Below are 27,029 nucleotides of genomic sequence, written 5' to 3'. Positions count from 1 at the left end.
TCAAAGAAAAAAAATAAGTTGACAAGGGGTAAAAAAGGTTAAAATTTAATTGAAAAGGAGTGTTCTTGCAAATCAACATTTGTTTCATGAAGCCCTTAATAAATCTGAGCTATGTCCTGGCAGACTAATCTAACAGCCAAGTATGTGACCAAACAGCCTTCGGGAACTGAGAAAAAGCCACCACACAGTGTGGGCGATAAAACATTTTCACATTCTTAATGTGAAATCCCAGAGAAGCTGGAGACTCAAAATCCAGAAAATGAGTGAACCCATTTTCTTCTAAAGGGGCGAGACCTGCTTTACTTCTCGCATCATTATTTCGTTGTGTTACTTACAAAAGTTTTAGCATCATCATAATAAACCAAAAACTCACAAACCAGCTTCCCATCTACAAATTATCTGGACTAGCCTAGACAAACACTGAAAGCAATTTTACCAAGAGATGCAAACAGGGCTATGAGATCAGAAAGGTCAAAATGTGCCTTCAGATTCATTTGGATTCCCTTCTGGTTTCTGACACTTCCTTCTCCAGCCCTCAGGGCTCTGACATGGGATCACAGACATCAAACCTGTGATTCCTAAGCCTGGAGAGCCAGGGACATGGTGGTAAGTGACAATTTGGGAGCTGGAGGGGTAGAATGGGGACAGGATAAAACTCTCCATTGCTGGGACAGAGGCTGCTGTGTCGAGTGTGGAGGGTGACGGTGCTGGGGGAAAGAGGGAATCCCTCGGACTCACCCCATCGCCCTGAAACTGCAGAGGCTAAAAGACCACATTTTACTGTCCTGGTTCCCACTTTTTTAGCATCTGTTTAATTCTGGGCCATAAGGGAGAAAATGTACACACACTAAATGCTTTTCAGCACGGCCTCGAGTAATGTGAGACTATCTGGGAATGAGACAATCCAGTCCCAAAAGGCGGAACTCAGGGACTAACAATCACTCTGATCATGGAGGGGATTAGGATAAGATGCTCAGGGTGAGTTTGTCACACTCTAGGAGTGGTTCACAACTAGGAGTGCCAACCTCCAGGCAGCCTGGCAGAAAACCAGGCAGACATCTCAAGCTGGTGGGACATACTCTAATTAGATTTCACCAGGCCAGTGACATATGTGAACTCCTGGATCACTATCCCTGTCTTACCCTAGACTCACCGACAGTACTCTTTGACTCTCCAGTCTGTCTTGCCACCCAGACAAACTGGACTTTGTGATAAAAGGTCACTTAAACCAAAAATCACATCACATCACGTTGCTCCCAGTCCCAGGAGACCAGTCACTTACCCCAGAGTAATTGGTACCCTAGATCTTACACCAACATCAACGCTGGCAGCCAATTCTGTAGTAAACCAACTGAAGGTTCATTAGCTAAGGAAAGGAAGTGAGAGCTACTGAGAGGATAAAGCAGGTAAAATGTACGCACAGGTGAGTCAGTTTGTAATTCCAAAGGGTGGCAGTGATATAATAAACTGACAGTTTCCCCAAAGTCTTTTCGGGGTACTCAGATTGTCTCTGGGGAGCTCCGTTTTCTATCCAGGACACTTCCCTGGAAGAGTCCAAACAGTCCAGAGGTAAAGGATCTTTCCTTGAATCCATGCTTACGGCTTCTTCTCACACAAAAAAAGGCTGACAGGGTCACTACCCACACAGGTTTTTCCTCTGATGACAGAGAGTGAGGAAGGCATTTTGATTCTTTGACCGCCGATCCTCACACACAACGCCCACTTGCTTTGAAATTAGCTCTTTTCTGTTCAAGTTCTTCATTTGCATTCCACGAGGCTTCTTCCTCGTTTCATGCGTTATTTCGTTACAGGTTTAAGAAGATCTGAGATAAAAGGATCAGGTCCTAAGAATTTTTCAAGAGATTTTTGCAGCCTCTCGTGAGCAGGCAGTCCTTGGGTGAACAATAGGCTTTTGAAGTAAGCTACTATTTCCTAAACGTCACAGGTAATTAATTACAAGGATTAACGTTAGGTAATTATCCATAAAGCAGTTCACAGACAGTTAACCACAAACTTTAAAGAGACATACAGAAAATGACATTATTACACTCAAGTTTCATCTAAATGTTAATATTTCCTGTTGATCTCTGACTTAACAGAATACAGCCCTAGACAGGAACCGTTTGTTTACATTGTTGACCTCCAACAAGATAAAGGTAAACACAGATTACTACACTTACCATCTTCTTCCAGATCGTTGACAATAAAAGTTTACATTTCAAACTTCTAGTCTATCTAACGTGGAATGGCCCTAATTACCATTTCCACACTTTTCGAACATGTCTCCAAAAGTTGAGTCTGAGTCAATTATCCTGCAAGTTTCTTAACCCTTTCTGGCCGTGTGTCACAGAAGTTTAGATCCTGTGTGGATTCTCCCATGTTTAATGAGGTGTGATCTCTGTGTGAAACTTTTCCCACAGTCCAAGCACTTATGGGGTCTCTCTCCTGTGTGGATTGCCTGATGTCTAACAAGAGCTGATCTGTTTGTGAAACTTTTCCCACAATCCAAGCAATTATGGGGTCTCTCTCCTGTGTGGATCCTCTGATGTGTTATAAGATATGATCTCTGTGTGAAACTTTTCCCACAGTCTAAGCACTTATGGGGTCTCTCTCCTGTGTGGATTGCCTGATGTTTAATAAGGTCTGACCTCCATATGAAACTCTTTCCACAGTCCAAGCACTTATGGGGTCTCTCTCCTGTATGGACTGCCTGATGTTTAACAAGGTCTGACCTCCATACAAAACTTTTTAAACAGTCTAAGCATTTATGAGGGCTCTCTCCTGTGTGAATTGCCTGATGTGTAACAAGGGCTGATGTATTTCTGAAACTTTTCCCACAGTCAAAGCACTTATGGGGTCTGTATCCTGTGTGGATTACCTGATGTTTAACAAGGTCTGACCTCTGTATGAAACTTTTCCCACAGTCCAAGCACTTATGGGGTCTGTATCCTGTGTGGATTGCCTGATGTTTAACAAGGTCTGACCTCCGTATGAAACTTTTCCCACAGTCCAAGCATTTGTAGGGTCTCTCTCCTGTGTGGATTGCCTGATGTTTAATAAGGTCTGACCGCCGTATGAAACTTTTCCCACAGTCCAAGCACTTATGGGGTCTCTCTCCTGTGTGGAATGCTTGATGTTTAACAAGGTCTGACCTCCATATGAAACTTTTTCCACAGTCTAAGCACTTATGGGATCTCTCTCCTGTGTGGATTGCCTGATGCTTAAAAAGGGCTGATCTGTCTCTGAAACTTTTGGCACAGTCTAAGCACTTAAGGGGTCTCTCTCCTGTATGGACTGCCTGATGTTTAACAAGGTCTGACCTCTGAATGAAACTTTTCTCACAGTCCAAGCACTTATGGGGTCTCTCTCCTGTGTGGATTGCCAGATGTTTAACAAGGTCTGACCTACGTATAAAGCTTTTCTCACAGTCCAAGCACTTATGCGGTCTCTCTCCTGTGTGGATTGCCTGATGTTTAACAAGGTCTGACCTCCATATGAAACTTTTTCCACAGTCCAAGCACTTATGGGGTCTCTCTCCTGTGTGGATTGCTTGATGTTGAACAAGGGCTGATCTCCATGTGAAACTTTTCTCACAGTGCAAGCACTTATGGGATCTCTCTCCTGTGTGGATTGCCTGATGTTTAACAAGGTCTGACCTCTGTATGAAACTTTTCCCACAGTCTAAGCATTTATGGGGTCTCTCCCATGTTTGGCTTATCTGATGTGTAACTTGTGCTGACTTGAAATTGAAACATTTCCAGCACACAAGGGATTGATAGGGTTTCTCTCCTGTGTGGCTTCTCCACTGGTTATTGAGGTCTGAGCCATTACTGAAGCTTTCTCCACAGTCCAAGCATGGAAGGGGTTTCTGTCCAGTATGGATTGTCTGATGTGTCACAAGGTGTGATCTCAGAATGAATCCTTTCCCACATTCGAGGCACTGATAGGGTTTTTCTTCCTTGGGATTTGTCTGCTGGACTGTGGGATCCTTGTCTCCTCCCCAACATTTAATGGATTCATCCACTTTCTCCTTTGGGTGGTTTCCCAGCAGCCTCTCTGACGCGTGCCAATATCCCCAGGCTTCTCCCTTTTCCAAGCACTGGGAAAAATTCCCTTCAGCTCTTCCCACAAATGTCCCCTGTGGTTCCATTTCCCCAGGAACGTGCTCATGATGATTCCCCTCCTCCTCCTCACTCCCTCGTTCATCACCTGCTGGGAGAGAGACAATCCAGACAGGAGTCATTGTGCCGGGGAGAAAGAGGAATAGCACCGAGGGAAAACCCAACACGCTAATGCTGCAAAGACAGAGCAATTGGATTCTGCCTCCAAATCCCCCCCAAACACTCAGAGGGAAAGTGGGAAGGAAACTCGTGTAGCTAACAGGACGGGTGGAGAGCTGTGAGCGATATCTGCTGACTCCAGCCCTGCTCTGGGTGAGGTAAGGAAGAACTCAGGGCTTTTACTCACACCACATTTTTGGGATTCTCAACATTTTCCTTCATTAGCCAGATGGTTTCTATGTCAGTCCTCACCTGGGCGGGCGCCTCTTGAGATCTCTCTTTCCTCCGAGGCCTGGAGATCGGGCACCCACGGCTCTTCCCCTCGTTCCAGCTGGGCGATCAGCTCAGGTTTGGGCATGGGAAACCCTGCGCAGGGGGTGAAATCAGACCAGATCAGGGTGCATGGAGGGTTGAGAGAGTGTCTGTCATAAAGGGCATTCCATGTCCCGGTGCTGTGCTGGGAGAATCTGGAATCCAAGGGGACGGGAACATGTCACTGAGCCCCCTTGGGGGAGAGAGACATCTGGGGAGAACTGTTACGCCCTCACTAGCAGTTCCCAGGATCTGTGCACTTTGGGGGCTTTGCTGATGCACACACAGCTCTGGAGTTAAACCCCTGCCTATTTCTAAACCTCCCTATGGCTGGAGTAATTCTCTGTGCGACTGAGAAACAATACAGATTGGAGAATACACGGCTTCTCCCTCTTGAAAGCTGGAGGGATGGGGATGGTTTTGCACGTCCATTAGGTCTGACACCCTTATCCCACTGGTGAGGGTTTGGAGATGCAGGTCTCTCTCACACGGCAGCTGTGGATTATAGAACCCATTCCCCTTCAATCTAACTGACCAGGGAAGAACCTGACCAGATTCAGCAATGGAGGCCCTACATTTTCTAACTGAGGGGACGGGAATCCCTTACCCAGCGAGGTCACCGTCTCGTAGATCTCTTGCATGACGTCCCTGTAGAGGGCTCTCTGACCAGCATCCAGCAGAGCCCCCTGCCCCTGGGTGAAATACACAGCCACCTCCTTGAAGGTCACCAGCATCTGAAACAAGAGTCCCCCACTCAGCACCTGCTGCCCCAGCCACAATCACACTAGTCACGGGAAAGGAAGAAAGAAAAAACAGAATCACCTCGGAAGCTCTGGGAGGACCAGAGTAGCAGAATTCCTCCCCCACCCTGCTCAGAGCAGCCCGGAGGCTTCAGGGGGTGGGGAGAAGGTGAGAGCTGCTTGTCCCTCAACAGAAGATGGAGCAGGGCAGGGTCTTCTCATTTCCCACACACCTGCCAGCCACAGGCTGATATGGGAAGCAGAGCTCTGAGCCGGGGACAGGGACAGGATTCCCGACAGCTTCCCTTCATATTTCACAGCAGCCCCTGGCTAGTCAGTTCAGGCTCCAGCACTGGGAGTCTGGAAAATGTACCCAGCCCTGCCCAAGGGGGTTGTGTCCTGTTTGAGAAATAGGGGAATGTCCCGCCGCGCCCCCCCCTCCAACTGTCAATGGGCTTGCTCAGAAAATCAGCAGGTACATCTCACCCTGTCCCCTCCCTGCTTCACCCTGTGTCTTTCCTGCCCCTCCCCCTCTACAACACCCCCCTGCAGCTCCCTGAAAATCCCCTACCTGAGCTGGCTCCATCACAACCATTTCCATTCCCTGTACCCTGGAAGACGGGACGATCTGCAGCGAAATCTGGACGTGATTCCTCAGCCTGTCAGGGCGAGAGGGGTGATGGGGGGAGGTTACAGAAGAGACTTGAGTCCATTTCACACCCCGATTTCCCCCAGGCTCCCTTCCTGCAGACACATGCTCTGGACTCTGCCATGCTGCCAGGTCAGGCCCCTCCCAGCAGAACTAAACTCACCGGGGACACTTTTAAACCCTCCCAGTAAGAGCATCCCGGCATCAAATGCTAGAAAAAGAGGAAATCGAAAGAACCACTTTGGGGGCTCCCCATGACATTATCGTGTAACCCCCTCTAAAGCTACCCCCCTTCTCTCCAGATAGTGAGGTGTTCAGCAGAGTCAGCAACTGGCTTTTCTTCTCTCAGCTCCTCCCCTTCTTCCCAGGAGAGTCACTCTGCCCTGGGGGTGCAGGGAATGGATCCAGACAGGTCTTGGACCTGGCAAACTCCCTCCCCACTTCTTGCTCCTGCTGCCCCTTCCAGTCTCTCCTTTCTCCCTTTTTATCGTCTTCCCTCCCCCTGGGAGAACTTCTGACTGCCCCATTGTCTTGAGCCTTTGCTCTCATTAGGCAGATCAGCCACTGCTAACAGGGGTTTGAACCTGGCTGTGTCCATGGGCACAGCAGCTCTGGGACTTGCAGACACACAGGGAGCCCCCTTCCCACGTAGGCCAAACTCACCAGCAGGTCCCTGAAAGGGGCCCTTTGTGCAGAGTCACTTTTCTGCCCGGCCCCAGCCCTGTCCCCCGGGTCTCTCCATCACTTGCAGGCTCCAGCTGAGGAGCTGGTGACCGAAGAGCCAGGGGATGCCCCAGGGACTGGTTCCAGCCACTGGAAAAAGTCCCCACCTAGGCTGGGCACAGAGGGGCTTTAACAGACATCTCTCCTCTGCTGGGTATGAAGCAGCATCTCAATCTAGAGTCCCCGGTTGAACCAGGGAGCTCAACTCCACAGCGCTGATAACATGAGCAGCAAGAGACGCACACACCAGCCTCCTCCTCGTCCTGAGCAATAACCGGAGCCCTTTGGTGGCAGCAGATAAGGATGAGTCTCTCTGGTCTGCCCCTGCAGCCCCCAGGGACAGGCAGGCAGAGGCTGATCTTTTTCACGAGGAGGGTGGTGAAGCACTGGAACGGGTTACCTAAGGAGGTGGTGGAATCTCCATCCTTAGAGGTTTTTAAGGTCAGGCTTGACAGAGCCCTGGCTGAGACGATTTAGTTCGAGATTTGTCCTGCTTTGAGGAGCGGGTTGGACTAGATACCTCCTGAGGTTCCTTCCAACCCTGAGATTCTATGATCTCATTGGCCCATCCACGCTCACCTCCTGCCAGAGCTAGCAGTGACTCGGGTCTGACAATGGGTCTGGCTGAGATCTGAATCCTGCATGGAAATCAGACCAGGGCCTCGAGCAGCCCCAAACACTCAGGAGACAGACCCCAATATCATGAGTGTGTCTTTTTTATTTTTAAATCAAATCATAAATTGGAAGCAGGGTGTGCGGGGAGGGGAGGAGGCGGCCTGTGGATATTTTCCTTGTTGCTTCTGATTCCTGAGGGGACAGTCTCCTCACCTCACATGCTTGTTTGACCAGTTCCAGGAAAAAAATTGCCCATGGCTGCTGGGTGGGGAAGTCCTTCACCCTCTCCTACCCCATAGGGTGGGGAAGCTGCCCTTGTATCTCTCCCCACCCCTCTGCCTTCTCCCTCCCCCAGCCAGTCTGCACTTGCTCTCACCTTCTCCCTCCAGCCTCCCCTCCCCACATCCCCCCTTTCCCTCACAGTGCCCCCCCAATCACATCTTCCCTCATTCCCCTCAGCCCCATAATTCTCCTCCTACAGCCTGACTCCCCTGCATTACTCATTCTCCCTGCCCCCACATCCTGCCCCCTGCATTCCTATTAGCCATCTCCTGTAACCTAATGCATCCCTGTTCCCCACTCCTGCACCTCTTTAGCCTTCTCCTCCTGGAGCCCGGGTGTAAACGGGAGGCACGGCTGCCTGGGGGGCGGGAGTAAAGGTCTCTCTTACCTTCCCTCCAAGCGGTACCCTCCCTGGGAGCAGGGGCTGAAGCCTGGGAAGGGGGGCCCTGACTAGGCTGGGGTTACTGCAGTGGGAGAGGCTCCTGGGGAGCAGCAGGAATGTTCCTGCCTTACAATATAAACCTCTCCTGTCTGCAGCCAGGGATTTTGCCAGGAATGGGGATTCTGCACAGCAGTGACCAGTTACTGCAGTAAGTGCCATTCACTTCCCGCTGCTGGGAATGAGGGAGCCCAATGATTACTCCCACATCACTCCAGCTCCTTTTGGGCCCTAGCCATAAACCCATTAAACTGAAACCTCCCTGCCCCAGACCCTGCTCCTCAGAGCTCCCTTGTCTCCTGACCACAGCACTATGGGGGCAGCATCCATAAAAGCCAAGTCAACGGGAGAAAAGAAAGGAGAGAATCTGATCCCAGGAAGGGGGGAGAAGGCGCATGTCTGTGGAAACCCCTGATTGTTCCAGAGAGTCCCCAGTATCAACCAGGATTCAGGGGTGAAGGGGTCCTGGTCCGAAAGAGGCTGTCCAGACACTGACTCTGTGTTTGATTCGCTATGGGAAGAGATTGGATCAGGCAGCAGTTTAGCAGAGACGGTCTCTGGCCTTCACACGAGGCTCGCTGGCCAGCGGCTGCTCCTGGGGGAGTTTTGCACTATTGCACGCGTGCATAATGACTCAGCCATGCATATGTTTAATTTTGGGGGAAGAAAAAGCTCTCACTCCGATCTTTTCCCCCACTCCGTGGGGCTGCCCCAGCACGGCCCGGGCTGGCTCCCCCCGCCCCCAACGGGACCTGGCGGCCGCTTGCCTAGGCCCGGGGCAGGGAATCGCAGCCAGCTCCGCGGGGAGCAGCCCGGGGGTGACCGGGGGCGGGTCTCTCTTACCTTCCCTCCGAGCGGGGCCCCCCGGGGCAGGGGCCGGGCCGGGAAGGGGCCCTGGCCGGGCTGGGGGCTCTGCCCTGGGGGAGGCTCCCGGGGAGCAGCGGGCAGGGCCCGGCTGGAGGTTCCCCTCTCCCGGCTGCAGCCCGGGCTCCGGGCTCCCAGCACCAGCCGCCGGGGCGCGGGGATCTCGCCGGGAGCCAGAGTCCCCGCAGCGGCTGCGAGTCACTTCCTGCGGCCGGGCCCGAGCCCCGCGATCCTCCCCCCAGAGCCGCCCCCCAGCCGCTCCTGGGTCCTAGCGATCAACCCACCGCGCTGCAGCATCCCTGTGCCCGGCTCCTGTTACACTCACAGGCTCCAAGGTCAGAAGGGCCCCTCATGAGCATCGAGCCCAGGGGTTCTCACGGCCACATTTTTGGTGGCCTCAGAGTGCGGCCAGCAGCTCTGGCTGGTGGCCGCTCTGACACTTTTCCCTAAAACACTTAATTAACTTTAGGAAAAACCATGAGATGTGCACATAGGTAGGGGGCTGTAACATGTCTGTACCCGGACACAAGTGTCCACGGTAACAGTGTTGAGGTCAATGGGGGATGATCCCGCAAGCGGCTCCCCATCCCTGCTGTTGCTGGCAGAGGCGCAGCCAGGGGGTTCTGCAGGCTGCCTCCGTTCCCCCTCCCCGTGGCTCTGAGACCTGCAGATGGAGCAAGAGCGGGGACATGCCGCTGCTTCCAGGAGCTGCTTGAGGGAAGTGCTGCACAGAGCCTGAATATGCCTCCCGCGGCACACACTCCTGCCCCAGCCCTGATCCCCCTCCCGCCCTCCAAACTCCTTGGTCCTAGCCCGCAGCACCCTCCAACATCCCAAACCCCTCATCCCCAGCCCGACCCCAGAGCCTGCACCTGCAACTGGATCGCTTACCCCCGCCCCCAGGACCCAGCCTTGATCCCCTTACCATCCTCCGAACCCCTTGGTCCCAGCCTCAAACCCCCTCCTGTACCCCAAATCCCTCATCCCCAACTCCACACCACAGCCTGCACCCCCAGCCAGAGCCTTCACCCCCCCACACATCACATCCAGCCCAGAGCTCCAACCCTGAACCCCTCAATTCTGGCCCCACCCCAGAACCTGCACCCACAGCCCAGAGCCCGAACCCCCTCCCACACCCAACCCCCTGCCTCAGCCTGGAGCCCCCTCCAATGTCCATCACTAAGTCTGGTAATTTTGTTAAGTTTCCATTGTGCAACATGGTGGTGCTGACCCCTACAGAGAGCTAAGCGGGGGAATGGTCCCTCTATTGTGGGGAATTTTCCTGGCTTATACACCCCACCCCAGTGGAATTGAATAGCAGAAGGATCTGAGTCCTCGCTCCCACTCCCTTCATCCAGAGGCCTGCCTGACCCCAAGGACTCCCCTTCCACTCTAGTCCCCATAACCCTGACAAGGCTGGGCTAAGGATTCCTGAGGGGCTCGACCCCCAATCTTGTTGTGATCACTGAAGACAGGGGTGACAGTGTCCCCACTGCGGGGTACTCTCTTCGCTCTGGACTCTTCCCTGACACCTTCACTGACCATTGCACAGAGTTCAGAACAAATTAATTAAACAGCAAGTAATTTAAAAAAAAGGAAAAAAATGGGAAAGGTGAAAGGAAAACATGTCACCCCGCTCTGTGGGCATGGGGGGAACCACAACCAGCGTCTCTGAGATGTAAGGGCAGTTCCAAGTCTGCTCCTCACATGTCTCAGGCCTCCTGCCCAGGCCCTGGCTGTGCTGCAGGGATGCTGCGGGTCAGACACGTGCACTGACGGTGGCCACGTGCTTTCAGGCTCTAGGTGGCAGGACCCTTCTTCCCAGCGTCAGCCTCCTCCTGTTGGGGTTAGGCTTCCCCTCCAAGTCTGGCCTACGAGGCCCCTTGGCTGGGGGCATCTCCCTACGCTGGGCCCTCTGCCCAGGGTCCCCCTCGCTCTCTCCAGCTGCTCACCGCACCCGGCTCCAGACTGGCCCAGCCCCAGCCCCAGCCCCCCTCTGCCTCAGCACTGCTGCTGCTCTGGCTCCAGCCCCACTCAGGCTGCTGCTCTCCCCTTAGCTCTGCCCTTCTCTGGCAGGCAGCTCCAGCTCACACAGAGAACGGGCTCCTGACTCCCTCATTGGCCTGCCTGCCCTGTCAACGAGGTTGACCTAGAGCATTAGCCTCTCCCCATCGGCCCTGGGGACTACTCTCAGGGCCTTGATTTCTCATTGGTCCTTCCCTTAGCTTTTGGTACTGGGAGGGAGCCAACCAAAACCCCCCCATTAAGTTTCAGTAAGGGGCCAACAGTCCCCTTACCCAGATACACACCCAAATCATTGTAATTTATTTACTGCTAGCTAGTAAGTCTGCTGCTGTGAAAAGTGATATTTGTTTGTTTGTTAATATTTTTCACAGCCTCTCAGCTAGCTATATGGGTTCCCAATTTGGTAATTTAAAAAACCCAGACACTCCAGCAGGAGTGCTGGAACCTCCCCGCCCCATCTCTTCCCCTGAGGCCCCACACCTGCCTCGCCTCTTCCCCCGGAGGCTCCTCCCCCATCCACTCATTTTACACCCTCCCTATCCAGGTCAGGAGGGACTTGCCTGTGGAGCCGGGGCTGGGAGCTGCAGCCGCCCAATGCAGGTAGGAGGCAGCCCCGGCTGAGTGGGGCTGGTGTGGGTGATGACCCAGTGCCTCCCCACCTGCAGTAACTCGACTTTGGGTGGCCAGTCAGTAGATCTGACCGGACAATGTCAGGTTCCCTTTTTAACTGGACTTTCTGCTCAAAAACCGGGCAATTGGCCACCCTATCATCAGCACCCAATGTGCAATAAGTGCTGGGTACATGTCAGGGACAACTTCTGCTTTCTTATGGTGGGGGAAGTAACCATGGGACAGTCGGGTTAGACTCAGTTCTGACCAGCAGGGAGGAATTTGTTGGTCTAGATGAAATTACTATAAGGTGGGTGCACAACTGGTTGAAAGACTGTACTCAGAGTAGTTATTAATGGTCTGGTGTCAACCTGGTAGGGGAGTGATGGAGGGGGAGCCCCAGGTGGCTTTCCCACACTCCCAGCAGGGAACGGGGAGTTGAAAAGCTGCAGGTGCCTTCCCCCACTCTTTACGGAAAACAGGGAGTGGTGGGCAGGCAGCCCACTAAGAGCCTGTGGGGCAGCTAGGCCCCTGGGAGGGAGCCATAGGCGCCAACTCCATGGGTGCTCTGGGACTGGAGAGCCACAGGGAAAAAATTATCAAGTGCTCCGCACCCACCAGCAGCCAAGCTCCCTGCTCCTCGCCTCCTTCTCCCCACCCCCAGTGCCCCACATCCCAGCTCCGCCCCCTCCCAGCGCTCCCTGCCGCCTTACAGCTCTTTGGTGGCGCTTAGAACTTTACAGGAGGGACCAGCTAGGACCACTTCCCTCAATTCAGTGATGCTCCTATTGTCTTTCAAGCGAACTTGCTACTGTGAGTAGAGATGAGGAAGGGGATGTGGCCAGAGGCTTTTCCCCCCCTTCTTATACTCACAGCCTTTCTAGTGGAAAAGTCTTTGCTGGGTCATGGCGTCAGGCAACTCCATGGCATATGTGAGCTCCAAAAGCGTCCTTTGGATGAATTGTAAATTTCTTTGTTTACCCCCTTCTTCCTCTTGGTGGACAGACAGATAAGAGTTTTCTAACACAGATGGTCAGATCTTTCTCGTCTCTGAGGAGTTAGTCTGTGGGCGTTCCCCAGAACGACGACATATTTCAGCAACAAATAGGGTTACCATATGTCCGGGTTTTCCCGCAGAGCCTCTTTTTTGAACCTGCTTTCTCTGTCCAAGCGGGATTTTCCTATAACAGCAAATGTCCAGGGGTTCTGCAGAGCAGATGGGCTGCAGCTCAGGAATGGCACTGATTGGTCAGCTTCCCAACTGGTCTAGTTCCTGGCATCCACAGCTGATTGGTCCATTCCCCTACATCTGCAGCCGATTGATTGCTGCCGGATCCCTCCCACCCAGGCCCCAGCCCTGGGCAGGTGGTCCCACAGGTAGGTGCTGACGGACGGCTGTCGCTGCGTTCTGGGCTTGTGTCAATGCCCTGCCACTGTGACAGTGACCGACACTGCCCTCACCTCGTGAATACCCCCACCACACCCCCTCCAGCACCCAGAACTCTACCCCCCCCCCAGGCTCCCACCCCTCATCAGTGTCCTCTTTTTGGGCACCTGGAATATGGTCACCCTAGTAACAAACATACAGTAAAATCTCACCATTCTACATGCACTGGTGGTACATACATTTCGATGGCATAATATTCAGCTGATCGTGAGTTTTCCAGTGATCCCTCACCAGGCACTCTTTGTACACTATATATCATAACCATAGGCAAGTGGTGAACATGGGGCACAAGGGGTTAGTCACAAGAGGGATCAGTGTGGCAAAGAGAATCTTTGTCATCACAACTCAGGACACTGGGATACAGGGGGAGGGGGTGATCAGCTGGGCTGTCAGGTTCCTCATTTCCCTCTGGCCTCGGTGATGGGGGTCGGCCTGACTTAAAGGCTGCCCAGGCCTGTTGACATCCCCGGCTCCTTTCTTGCCTGAGCCCAACCTCGGCATCTCAGCAATAAGGAGGCACAGCCCCCTCGTGTCATTCATGGTCCTTTAGATTTCAGGGACAGCTTCACACGACACTCACAGGCCAAGTCTAGTCGCTCTCTGGCTCTAATGCAGTGAATTCCCAGTTCTCAGCCTCAGCCGTCTGGCTTTGAGGAGCAAACCCAGCAGTTTCCCAGCTCTGTTTCCCCTCGTTTTTCCCCCTCCAAACTGTATCTCACATCACTGCAGGGATCAGGCAGTAACTTCATTCCTCTGTCTCCCGCACTGTGAATCTAGCTTGCACCATCAGTGGTTGTTTTGAGAGATACTGATCACTGTCATTGTTCAAACCACACACAAAAATCTCATGACAAAGGGTCAGATAAAGATTAAAATAACAAAATCTAAAAAAGGCCTATTCTGGCAAATGGTCATTTGTCTCGTGAAGTCCTCAATATATCTGAGCTACATCCTGTCAAACTAAATATTAACGTATGTGACCAAACAGCCTTCACGAAGAGAGAAAAACCCACAATCCAGGGTGGGCTATAACACACTTTCATGTTCATAAAGTGAAATCTCAGAGAATCCTTTAAGACACAAAATCAGGAAAATAAATGTACCCAGTTTCTTCTGTAGTGGCTAAACCAGCTTCACTCCTCGCCTCCGTATTTGGTTGTATTAGTTGCAAAAGTTTTAGCATCATTATACTAAAAGAAAGAGAAAGAAAGACAAATCTTCCCATCTACAAATGATCTGGACTAGCTTAGAAAAAGCTGGGAACTAATTTCACCCATAGGTGTAAACAGGGCTATAGGATCTGAAAGGCCAAACTGTGCTTTAGGTTCAATGGGATTTCCCCACCCACTCGTAGGTCTATGACCCTTTCTTCTCCAGCCCTCTGGAGTCTGACTTAGGATCATAGACATCAAAACTGTGATTCCTAAGCTTGGAGAGCCAGGGATATGGTGGTAAGTGACACCGTGAGAGACAGAGGGGTAGAATGAGGAGAAGATAAAACTGACAGGTTGGATCACAGAACCCCCCTTGGGAACTGCCAACTGATGTGCCAAGACAACTTCGGCCCCTGCTTTCCCTGCCAGCTTGGGACTCCAGCACCCTGTCTTGTGGAGCCAGACATGCCAGTCTGCTCCAGCACAGACCCAGGGTCTGCTCCAACACAGACCCACATGTCCCAAAGCTGCAGACTTAACTGAAAGCAGCGTAAGAAGTGTTCCTGTCTTTAACACTCAGATGCCCAACTCCCAATGGGGTCCAAACCCCAAATAAATCCGTTTTACCCTGTATAAAGCTTTTACCCTGTATAAAGCTTATACAGGGTAAACTCATAAATTGTTCGCCCTCTATAACACTGATACATATGCACAGCTGTTTGCCCCTCCCCCCAGGTATTAATACATACTCCGGGTTAATTAATAAGTAAAAAGTGATTTTATTAACTACAGAAAGTAGGATTTAAGTGGTTCCAAGTAGTAACAGACAGAACAAAGTGAATTACCAGGCAAAATAAAATAGAACACGCAAGTCTATGTCTAACACAGTAATAAAACTGAATACAGATAAAATCTCACCCTCTGAGATGTTTCAATAAGTTTCTTTCACAGACTGGATGCCTTCCTAGTCTGGGCACAACCCTTTCCCCTGGTCCAGCCCTTGTGCCAGCTCAGGTGGTAGCTAGGGGATTTCTCATGATGGCCGCCCCCTTTGTTCTGTTCCACCCTCTTCTATATCTTTTGCATAAGGTGGGAATCCTTTGTCCCTCTGGGTTCCCACCCCTCCTCAATGGAAAAGCACCAGGTTAAAGATGGATTCCAGTTCAGGTGACATAATCACATGTCACTGTAAGACTTCATTACCCACTTGCCAGCACACACATATACAGGGAGACTTCCAAGTAAAACAGAGCCATCTACAGTCAATTGTCCTGGTTAATGGGGGCCATTAAGATTCCAAACCACCATTAATGGCCCCCACTTTGCATAACTACAATAGGACCTCAGAGTTATATTTCATATGTCTAGTTTCAGATACAAGAGTGATACATTTATACAAATAGGATGACCACACTCAGTAGATTATAAACTTTGTAATGATACCTTACAAGAGACCTTTTGCATGAAGCATATTCCAGTTACATTATATTCACACTCATAAGCATATTTTTAAAAAATCACATAGAGTGCAACATCACACTGTCCATTGCTGGGACAGAGGCTGCTATGTGGAGAGTGGAGGGGGATGGTGCTGGGGGAACAAGGGAATCCCTCAGACTCACCCCATCGCCCTGAAATAGCACAGAAGCTAAAACACCACATTTTACTGTCCCTGCTCCCACTTTTTTAGCATCTAGTTAATTCTGGTGCATAAGGCAGAAAATGTACAAACACTAAATGCTTTTCAGCAGGGCCTGGAGTAATGTGAGACTATCTGGGAATGAGAAAATCCAGCCCCACAGGGGGAACTCAGGGACTAATGATCACTCTGCGAATGGGAGGGGGTCAGAACACATAAGTAAGGGTACGATTTTGTTATGGATTTGCAGAAGTCACAGAATCTGTGACTTCCAGAGACCTCTGTGACTTCAGTCCATGGTGGCTTGGAGCTGCGGGGTTCCCCTGCTGCGTGCAGTAGCAAAGAGCTGCCCCCTGGAGCTCTAAGCTGCTGCAGGCCGTGGGAGTACCCCGCAGCACCCAGCTGCCAGGAGTGGCCACCAGATCTATGAGTCACTGCGGGGGGCAAGGCCCCCCCACAGTTCCCAACTTCCCTGGGCTGCAGGGGCCCCAGAGCTCTGAAACACGGGAGTCAGGAGGCCCATGCAGCTGCAACCAGGGCCCCCACATCTGCCTGGCTGCCATGGGACCCCAGAGTCCCAGGAGCAATGGGTGCTGCAGACTTCTTCCTCCCCATTTTGTCACGGATATTATTAGTAAATGTCACAGATAGGTCACGGGCTTCTGTGAATATTTCTTTATTGCCCGTCACCTGTCTGTGACTTTTAGTAAAAATATCCATGACAAAATCTCAGCCTTACACATAAGATGCTCAGGGTGAGGTTACACTAGAAAATCTGGTGGAGGGTCACAGAGATGCTCTGGCTAATCCCAACCACATTTCCTAGCATAGATAAATGCTCGGAAGCAGAGGTGGGATCTCTCGGCCTTCCCCAAATGGCTCTGTGGGAATCAGCCCCTCCCAGTGGTGCTGTCTGAATGCAGCGGGGGCAGGGAGATGGGGCAGAATGGGAGAGCGAGGAGAGGCAGCACCTCTCTACCCCTGTGCTCTTCCTCGCCTCTTATCCCATGATCCCCAAACGCTCGGTGATCCAGCACCCAGCTCCCCCTGCTTCCCAGCTCCACCAGCCCCAACCATTCAATCCCCAGTTCCCTCCCCAAAACCCATCCTCCTGGTCCCTCAATATTTGATCCCCAGAGCCTAGCGCCCTGGGGGATTTGGGGAGGGGAGGAGTTACTAACCCCCAGGGACTCTCCCCCTGCAGGGAACAGGTCCAGGTAAGTCGGGGAGCCCAGCCCAGGGGCTGGTGGAAGATGGGGGGTGGGGACAGGGGTCTAAAATGAAGGTGGGGCCTGGCCCAAGTGTCCTTCTCTTCATTTCTATGTCAGGGGGATCCCGGCTGGGAGAGGAAGGGAGGGGGGGAACTTCAGCCAGGCAGAGGGAGCATCTGCAGGAGTTTCTCTCTCTTCTTCCCCCACCTCTGGCCCATCAGCTCAGCAGCCAGGGCTGTAGCAGGGAGGAGGTGCTGATCGGGGCCTCTCCTCTGCCTGGGGTTTGCTTAGACCAGGCAGAGCCAGAGGGTCACTGACCAGCTGCTGCTCAGCTGCTGCTGTATCCTCACCCCAGCGATGGGTAGCTGGGTCCTTGGGAGCCAAATGCCCCTGTGTGTGGGAATGAGGAAATGGGTTTGTCACCATGGCCAGCCCTTGTCAGGGCACTCAGAGAATTTCCCTGCTGTGAGGAGGAGTCTCTGATGTCAGCTCCACTTGGAGCATTTTTCACACTGAGAACATCTCAGAGGTTTCTCCCTGTGCGGATTTGTGGATCCCTGATACTCCTGGAGCACCAAATGAAGCTTTCCCCACATTGAAGGTCTCTCTGTTGTGTTGATCACTGATGTGTGAAGTCGAATTGAATCTTTTCCTGCAGACAAGCTATTTCTAGGGTCTCTCACCTTTGTGGATTTTCTGATGTTTGGTGAGCTCTGAGCTCTTATTGAAGCTTTCCCCACAGTCAAGGCATTTATAACGTCTCTCTCCTGTGTGGATTCTCCCATGTTGAGTAAGGTTTGAGCGCTGACTGAAAGTTTTCCCACAGTCCAGGCATTTATGGGGTTTCTCTCCTGTGTGAGTTTTGTGATGTGTATTAAGGGTTGATTTTAAACTGAAACTTTTCCCACACTCAAGGCATTTATAGGGTTTTTCTCCTGTGTGGATTCTCTCATGTTTAGTAAGGGATGAACTTTCCATAAAACTTTTCCCACACTCAGGGCATCCATAGGGTCTCTCTCCTGTGTGAACTCTCTGGTGTATAGTAAGATGTGAATTCTGAATAAAACTTTTCCCACACTGAAGGCATTTAAAGGGTCTCTCTCCTGTGTGGATTGCTTGATGTCTAGTAAGTTTTGAGTTATGAATAAAACTTTTCCCACAGTGGAGGCATTTATAGGGTTTGTCACCTGTGTGGATTCTCTGATGCTTAATAAGGACTGAGTGCTGAATGAAACTTTTCTCACACTCAAGGCATTTATAGGGTCTTTCTCCTGTGTGGATTCTCCCATGCTTAGTAAGGGATGAACTTTCCATAAAACTTTTCCCACACTCAAGGCATTTGTAGGGTCTTTCTCCCATGTGGATTTGCCCATGTTTAATAAGGGATGAACTTTCCATAAAACTTTTCCCACACTCAAGGCATCTGAAGGGTCTCTCCCCTGTGTGGATTTTCCCATGCTGAGTAAGGTGTGAGCGTTGACTGAAAGTTTTCCCACAGTCAAGGCATTTATGGGGTCTTTCTCCTGTGTGGATTCTCCCATGTTTAATAAGGGATGAACTTTCCATAAAACTTTTCCCACACTCAAGGCATCCATAGGGTCTCTCCCCTGTGTGGATTCTCCCATGTTGAGTAAGGTGTGAGCGCTGACTGAAAGTTTTCCCACAGTCAAGGCATTTATATGGTCTCTCTCCTGTGTGGATCCTCCTATGTTTCATAAGGGATGAACTTTCCATAAAACTTTTCCCACACTCCAGGCATTTATAAGGTCTCTCTCCTGTGTGGGTTCTCTGATGTGTAGTAAGCTTTGAGTTATGAATAAAAGTTTTCCCACACTCCAGGCATTTATAAGGTCTCTCTCCTGTGTGGGTTCTTTGATGTGTAGTAAGATGTGACTTCTGAATAAAACTTTTCCCACACTCAAGGCATCCATAGGGTCTCTCTCCTGTGTGGGTTCTCTGATGTTTAGTAAGCTTTGAGTTATGAATAAAATTTTTCCCACACTGCAGGCATTTAAAAGGTCTCTCTCCTGTGTGGGTTCTCTGATGTGTAGTAAGCTTTGAGTTATGGATATAAGTTTTCCCACACTTCAGGCATTTAAAGGGTCTCTCTCCTGTGTGGGTTCTCTGGTGTATAGTAAGTTGTGACTTCTGAATGAAATTTTTCCCACACACCAAGCATTTATGGGGTCTTTCTCCTGTGTGGATTGCCTGATGTCTAGTAAGTTTTGTTCTGTCAGCAAAACTTTTCCCACAGTCAAGGCATTTATACGGTTTGTCACCAGTGTGGATTCTCTGATGCTTAATAAGGACTGAGTGATGAATGAAATTTTTCCCACACTCAAAGCATTTATATGGTCTCTCTCCTGTGTGGATTCTCCTATGTTTAATAAGGTATGAGCTCTGACCAAAAGTTTTCCCACAGACCAAGCATTTATATGGTTTCTCTCTGGTGTGGGTTCTCTCATGTTTAATAAGGTTCCATCGTGCATAGAAAACTCTCTCACACTGAAGGCATTTATAGTGTCTCTCTCTTGTCTTCAGACATGGATGTCTAATAAAGTTTGAGTGATGAATGAAACTTTTCCCACACTTAAGGCATTTATATGGTCTCTCTCCCGTGTGGATTTTCCTATGTTCAATAAGGTGTGAGCGCTGACGGAAAGTTTTCCCACAGTCCAAGCATTTATGGGGTTTCTCTCCTGTGTGAGTTTTCTGATGTGTATTAAGGGTTGATTTCAAATTGAAACTTTTCCCACACTCAAGGCATTCATAAGGTCTTTCTCCTGTGTGGATTCTCTGATGTGCAGTGAGGTGTGAACTTTCAATAAAACCTTTCCCACACTCGAGGCATTTATAGGGTCTTTCTCCAGTGTGGATTCTCTGATGTGCAGTAAGGTTTGAACTCTGACTAAAACTTTTCCCACATTCAAGGCACTTATATGGTCTCTCTCCTGTGTGCAGTCTTTGGTGTACAATAAGACATGGTTTCTTACTGAAGCTTTTCCCACAGACTAAGCATTTATAGGGCTTCTCTCCTGTGTGGGATCTGTGGTGTGCCATAAGCGGTGATCTCTGGCTAAATCTTTTTCCGCACTCCAGGCATTTATAGGGTTTCTGTCCTATGTGCAGTCTCTGGTGCATAATCAAGTTTGACTTCTCACTGAAGCTTTCCCCACAGTCTAGGCATTTATAGGACTTCTCTCCTGTGTGGGTTCTCCAATGTTTAATAAGGCTTGCACTGAAACGGAAACTTTTCCCACAGTCAAGGCATTTGTAAGGTTTCTCTTCACTGTGACTTTTCTGCTGGACTGTGGTTTCCTTGGGATCCTTGCATCCTCCGCCACGGTCAATGGATTCATCAAGTTTCTTCCTGGGATAGTTTCCCAGCTGCATCGGTGATCTGTGTCGATCTCCCCAGGCATTTCCCTGTTCCAAGCACTGGGAAAAATTCCCTTCAGCTCTTCTCAAAACTATCTCCTGCGATTCCACTTTCCCAGAACCTTCCTCCTGCTGATTCTGCTCCTTGTTCTCACTCACTGTCCTATCACCTGCTGGGAGAGAGAGAACCCAGACAGGAGTCACTGCCTGTGCCGGGAGAAAGGACAGAAAGGGGAATAGCAAAGAGGGAAAACACAACACAGTGACTGTTGGGGAGATGGAGACACTGGATTCTGCCTCCACATCCCACCCAAACACTCCCAGGGAAGGAAAGTCAGGGAGGAAATTCCTGACAGCTAACAGGATGGGTGGGAAGCTGTGACTTGATATTTGCCTTCATGATACGAAACCTGTAACTGTAGCCCTCACCTGGGTGAGAAGGGGCAGAACTGCGGGCTCTCGCTCACAGCACATTTTGGGAGTCCCAGCTTTTTCCTTCACTCTCAAGATGGTTCTGTCTCAGGTTTCCTGACTCCTCACCTGTGCGGGTGTCTTTCGGGCTCTCCCTTTCATTACTGTCCTGGAGATCCGGGACCCACGGCTCTTCCCCTTGTTCCAGCCGGGCGATCAGGTCAGGTTTGGGAATGGAGAATCCTGCACAGGGGGTGAAAACAGGCAAGATCAGGGAGCATGGAGCATTGGTAGAGAATCTGTCACAAGGAACATTCCCTGAGTTTTAGCTGACCCTACATGGGACTATGGTAACTCTGACGCTTTCTGAGCAGCAGATATCTGGGGGAGGGGTGTTGTCATGCCCTCACTAGGAGTTCTCAGGGTAGATGAGCTCTGGGGGACTTTCTGGTACACGCAGCTCTGGTGTTAAACTCCTGCCTATTTCCAAACCAGCACATCGGTGCTGGATCTAGCGGTGCTGGGGGAGCTGCCAGACCCCCAGCTTGAAGTGGTTTCCATTCTATCCAGGGTTTACAGTTTGGTTCAATGGCTCTCAGCCCCCCACTGTACAGATTGTCCCAGCACCCCTGAGCCTGCAGCACCGAAAGCCCTCCCCATGGATGGAGCTCGTCCCGAGAGGACTGGTGAATGATGTGTGAAGGAGAAATAACACAGGCAGGGCAATCCCCTGCTTCTGGCCCCTTGAAAGCTGGAGAGATGGGGATGAATTAGCCTGTCCATTAGGTTTCTGCCTCCCCTGTTCCTTGAAGGGGGCATGGAGAGGAGCGTATCTTTCACAGTGGAGCTGTGGACTCTACCAGGGGTTCTCAACCTTCTTCTCTCTGAGGCCCCCCCGACATGGTATAAAAACGCCACGGCCCACCTCTGCCACACCAACTGTTTGTCTGCCTATAAAAGCCAGCACCAGCATTCGGGGGTAGGGAGCAGGGCAAATACCCGGGGTCCCACGCCCCATGGGGCCCCACAAAGCTAAATTGCTCAGGCTTTAGCTCCAGCCCTATGCAGTGGGGCTCCCAATTTGTGCCCTGGGCCCCACAAATCTAACGCTGGCCCTGCATGGCGGCCCCCCTGAAACCTGGTCGAGGCCCCACAGGGGCCCCTGGTTGAGAAGCACTTCACTTTGAGACCCATTCCTTCCTAATCCAACTGAGCAGAGTCAGACACGCAGACCCTACAGCTTATAATAGCTGAGGACACAGGAATCCCTTACCCAGCGAGGTCACCGTCTGGTAATTCTCCTGCATGACGTCCCTGTAGAGGGCTCTCTGAGCGGGGTCCAGCAGAGCCCCCTGCCCCTGGGTGAAATACACAGCCACCTCCTCGAAGGTCACCGGCATCTGGAACAACAAGAGTCCCCCGCTCAGCACCTGCTGCCCCAGCCACAATCCCACTAGCCATGGGGCTGGAGACCCAGAAAAGCAGAATCCCCCCCCCCCCAGACACACACCCTGCTCAGAGCAGCCAGGAGGCTTCAGGGGGTGGGAGAAGGTGAGAGCTCCTTGTCCCCCCCAGCACACGGAGCGGGGCAGGGTCTTCTCATTTCCCACCCGCCTGCCAGCCACAGGCTGAGACGGGAAGCAGAGCTCCGAGCCGGAGCAGGGGACAGGGACAGGAATCCCGACAGCTTCCCTTCGTATTTCACAGCAGCCTCTGGCCAGTGGGGTCAGGCTCCAGCACTGGGAGTCTGGTCCGTTTTCCCAGCCCTGCTCGGGGGGGGGGTGTTTCCTGCTTCAGAAAAGGGGGAATCCCCCCCCCAGCCGTGCCAATGGGCCTGTTCTGCAGGCGCGGGCTGGTTCCCCCCACCCCGCGCACACCGGGGGCTGCGGCAGCTTTCCCGGGCCCGGGGCAGGGAATCGCAGCCAACTCCGTGGGGAGCAGCCCGGGGGTGCCGGGGGGGGCGGGTCTCTCTTACCTTCCCTCCGAGCGGGGCCCCCGGGGCAGGGGCCGGGCCGGGAAGGGGCCCTGGCCGGGCTGGGGGCTCTGCCCTGGGAGAGGCTCCCGGGGAGCAGCGGGCAGAGCCCGGCTGGAGGTTCCCCTCTCCCGGCTGCAGCCCGGGCTCCGGGCTCCCAGCACCAGCCGCCGGGGCGCGGGGATCTCGCCGGGAGCCAGAGTCCCCGCAGCGGCGGCGAGTCACTTCCTGGGCCGGGCTGAGCCCCGCGATCCTCCCCCCAGAGCCGCCCCCCAGCCGCTCCTGGGTCCTAGCGATCAACCATCCGCGCTGCAGCCCCCCTGCCCCGGACCCTGCCCCCTGGGGACCCATCTCCCCGGGCTCCTGCAGCTTCTCCCCACATTAACGGGGCATCGTGCATGGAAGCCACCCTGCTAGTGACTGGACAGAAGGGATCCATCCAGACCCCAGGGAGGGGGGAGAAGGGGCGTTTCTAATGGAAATTGGGGATTGTTCCAGAGGGTCCCCAATATCCTCAAGAACGAGGGGATGAGAGGTCCGGTCCTAGAGAGGCTGCCCAGAGCCCTAGCAGCAGGGGACACATTTCCCGGGGACGCTGACTCTGTGTGACACCTCACCCTAGACATAGGAATGTCGTTTTTCCAGTGCTTAATTTGTGCCAGGGCTTCCCAGGGGTGGGCCCCAGACAGCACCTCTGGGCCTGGCCGTTCATAGCCTAAGCACCTCTGGGCTGGGCAGTTCAAAGCCTAAGCACCTCTGGGCTTGCTGCATCAATTATGAATGTAAAAAAAAAAAAAATCGCCCTGGGAGTTTCTGCCATAGGACTTGGAAGGACGATGAGAATGTATTTGCATCTCAGGTAAACAGACCCCCTCAAACTAAAGAGGGGGTGTGACCCCATCCATTTCACCAGAGGGGGCAGGAGCTAAACATTTTGCATTTTAGCAGACACCCAGCTCTGGCGGGGGAGAAAGAAGCAGGACCCTGCCCTGAAAACAGAGGGCCTGTCGCCTGGCTCACAGCTCGAAATAGACTTTTGTCTGAAGGCCATCCTCAGAAGAATCCTTTTCAAAGGTTCATTGGATTCTGGAAGAGATCGATCCAGCCACTGTGTTTAAATGGAACTGTTCAGTGACTCTGGGGAAAAGTAACAAACTGTTGCACATTGACTCCTTAAAGGGAGAACACCCTTAACATTCCTCTGACTGTTCCAGGACAGGGCTGGACTTTACAGAACACCCCTTCCTGGGGACCTTCGGGGCTGGGCAGAGTCGGGGCTCTGAAACCTGGAAAGTGGGGAGGATCTCAGACCCCAGGCTCCAGCCCCTGCATCTGCTCTGCTAATTTTATCCCTACAGTCCAAGCCCCTCTCCACAACCAGATTCAGCTGACCCCCCACTCTGAGGCTTGTTGCAGTGTCTTCTTTTGCTTGTGTTTTTGTTTCGTTTTATTTTTGCAGTGTAGATAGACATACCCTGAATGAGGCAGGGTCCTGTGTTAATGAGCGCTGCAGTTGTGATCCTGTCATTAAAGATTATATAATAATGCACAGACACAAGGGGGCTGAATTAACAAGGCCCAGACATCCTTGATTCTCGGACCCACCCCCACCACATGAGTTTTGTTATGTGCACTGATATGAAGGTAATGTGTCACATATCACCTCCATATAGGTGCACATAACAAAATTCCTTGATTCTGGCCTTGCCTCAGAGCGCTCGACTTTGCACCATTCAGAACATGCTTTTACTGGAATATTTTGAGGGTAAAGTGGATAGAAATTCCCTCCAATTTTCCTGCTCTACCATAGAATTATTGAATAGGAACATATTACATCCTCCAATCTTGCCCCTTTTCTCTCCCATAATCAATTATTGTGGTACACATTTTCCCTTTTATTCACTTACTCATTTTTACTGCACTCCACTCAGATATTGATCACTTTCTCTCTGTTGAAGAATTACTAATATAATCTCTGCATAAAGATCACTTATTTTTCCTTTAAATACCCACTTGATACAAAACCTTTCTGATTTTTGCTTTTTCCTGTCGACTTAGCCAATTTGTGTAAATCTTCTCAGATTTTTCCTCATTATCAAATGCTGCTATAAATTCTCCTCGACCTTCACAGATTATTTCTCTCTGGAATTACTGAATAATACCAAATTCCCTCAGTTTGGGAGAAAATTGACTGTGCTGAGTCATTCTCACAGCGTGGGGGGTTGGGGTTTAAACCCGACAAGGATCAATTTTCCCAGCGACATTTGAAAATGGAATCATAGAATCATAGAATATCAGGGTTGGAAGGGACCCCAGAAGGTCATCTAGTCCAACCCCCTGCTCAAAGCAGGACCAATTCCCAGTTAAATCATCCCAGCCAGGGCTTTGTCAAGCCTGACCTTAAAAACCTCTAAGGAAGGAGATTCTACCACCTCCCTAGGTAACGCATTCCAGTGTTTCACCACCCTCTTAGTGAAAAAGTTTTTCCTAATATCCAATCTAAACCTCCCCCACTGCAACTTGATGGAGATGTTTCCTCCCTGTTCGAGGAGCTGTGGTGTTGATATGGGGATGTCTCATTCCCAGCGGTGGGTAAGACGTTAACAAATCCCTCGTTCGGCGCTCCAGCATTAAACAGAGAAGTGGGGTTTGGCTGCAGTTAGCACGGCATCCTCTCATGGTAAAAACAAGCTGGATAGAATCTGTTGCCATAGGGGGGAAATCCCTGCTTCACAGTCTTTTAGCTGCCTTAAGGATGGTACTAACTGTGCTTTTGAGGGGAAAAGAGAATAAATGAGGTGAGACAGGTTGGAGCTGTGGCTGGAGTCCAATCCTGCTCCCTATGAGACAAAAGAAAACAACGACCCACAAAAGGGGAGAGAAAAGCTCAGCAAAGAGAAATCGCAGCCTCTGGTGCCGGGGCTCAGCCTCCCTTGCAGCCTCACTGCAGGAGAAAACTGGGCACGGCCTGCCGGCTGATCAGCCCCTCTGAGACGTGGCAAACTTCTCTCCGCATTGGGCTGGCTAAGGCATTGCTTGGAGCTGCCTCTCTGTTCACAGGCTACCGGCACTGGTGCAAAATGTGGCGCTGACTTGGGGGGCTGAGCCGGACGTGTGGGAGAGAGAAGGCAAAAGGAGAGGGAGAGAGCAGAAGAAATGGGGGCGGGGGGGATGATGCATGTGAGATTTCAGCGATAACATTCCCTCCCATCTCCACAATCTTTCAGCCCCTAGCCCCAGTGATTGCAATGGGACTGGGGTAGAATTAGGCAGGTGGTGAGCTAAGTTCCCTGTAAGCAGCCTATTTAGCGCCGCGCAGAGAACCCACCTGGGGACCTGCCGCGGCCGGGAGATGGGCGCCCCTTCTCTGGCCCCAACCAAGACCAGCCCCCAATATGCCATGGCCAGGGCCACTGCCCAGCCCCAAGTATGCCGTGGACCGGACCTGCTGCATCTGGGGTGCACCTACCCCGGCCCGGCCCCGCCCCAGCCGCAGTGGCCTGGCCCGGCCCCAAACCTGAACCCGGGCTACAGGGCCTGGCCACGAACCTGGGCGTCCCGGTCGGCACCCAGCCAAGGATGGGGCAGCACAGTGCAGCCCGGAGCCAGCCATGGTCAGGGCGGTCCGGCCCGAACCCAGGCGGACCAGCCCCAAGCCAGGTGCAGCCCGGCCCGAACCCAGCCCCGGTGGCCTGGCCCAGCCCCGAACCCGGGCAGCCCAACCTGGACCCAGCCGCAGCAGCGTGGCCCAGCCAAGCCCAAACCCGGGTGGCCCAGCCTGGAGCCAGCCGTGGCTGGACGGCGCGGCCTGAATCCAGTTGCAGCCGGGGCAGCCCAGCCGAGACCCAAGTGTGTTGGCCCAGCCTGGACCAGCCGCGGTCAGGGTGGCCTGGCCCAGCCCTGTCATGGGGCACCTCTCCCTGAACCTAGCCCCGGCCTGAACCTGCGGGGACTGAGCTAGGGGAGCCTATCCTGCAGCCACAATGGGGAGAGGTGCCTCTCCCCCCCAGCCCAGGTACTGCTGTGGGGAGACAGAGCTGGGGGGAGTCCTCTGTCCCTGACGTAGCCCCGGAGCACTCTCCTGCATCCCAGACAACTCATTCCTGGCCCCACCCCAGAGCCTGCACCCTAGCCGGAGCCCTGCACCCCAACCCTTTGCCTCAGCCCTGAGCCCCCTCCCATACTCTGAATCCCTTGGACCCACCCCCACCACGTGCGTTTTGTTATGTGCACTGATATGAAGGTATTGTGTCACATATCACCTCCATATAGGTGCACA

At 52.2% G+C, this 27,029-nt stretch overlaps 2 protein-coding genes across 3 annotated transcripts in view; one reads left to right on the top strand and one right to left on the bottom strand.

Annotated features, from left to right (window-relative positions):
- Positions 1–27,029, top strand: part of LOC140898034 (uncharacterized) — a 302,273-nt gene that overhangs the window by 181,040 nt on the left and 94,204 nt on the right. The window lies entirely within an intron of this gene.
- On the bottom strand, positions 30–23,003 carry LOC140898072 (uncharacterized). The gene is made up of 5 exons (XM_073311531.2): positions 22,754–23,003; positions 22,052–22,178; positions 20,908–21,021; positions 17,673–20,540; positions 30–3,621 (listed from the first exon to the last, which is right to left on the bottom strand). Exons 2-5 carry the CDS (start codon positions 22,176–22,178, stop codon positions 2,345–2,347), a joined length of 4,386 nt encoding a protein of 1,461 aa, XP_073167632.2. The 5' UTR covers positions 22,754–23,003; the 3' UTR covers positions 30–2,344.

Source organism: Lepidochelys kempii, chromosome 14, assembly GCF_965140285.1.
Source record: "Lepidochelys kempii isolate rLepKem1 chromosome 14, rLepKem1.hap1, whole genome shotgun sequence".
NCBI lineage: Eukaryota > Metazoa > Chordata > Testudines > Cheloniidae > Lepidochelys > Lepidochelys kempii.
This window is presented reverse-complemented; position numbering and strand designations above follow the sequence as displayed.

Excerpts from the sequence above, each read along its gene's own strand:
- LOC140898072 (XM_073311531.2), bottom strand. The coding sequence starts at position 22,178 with ATGCCGGTGACCTTCGAGGAGGTGGCTGTGTATTTCACCCAGGGGCAG. Across the intron at positions 21,022-22,051 it reads CCAGACGGTGACCTCGCTGG|GATTCTCCATTCCCAAACCT; the intron begins GTAAGGGATTCC and ends CCCCCTGTGCAG. Across the intron at positions 3,622-17,672 it reads ACATCAGAAAATCCACAAAG|GAGAGAGATCCCATAAGTGC; the intron begins GTGAGAGACCCT and ends CAATCCACACAG.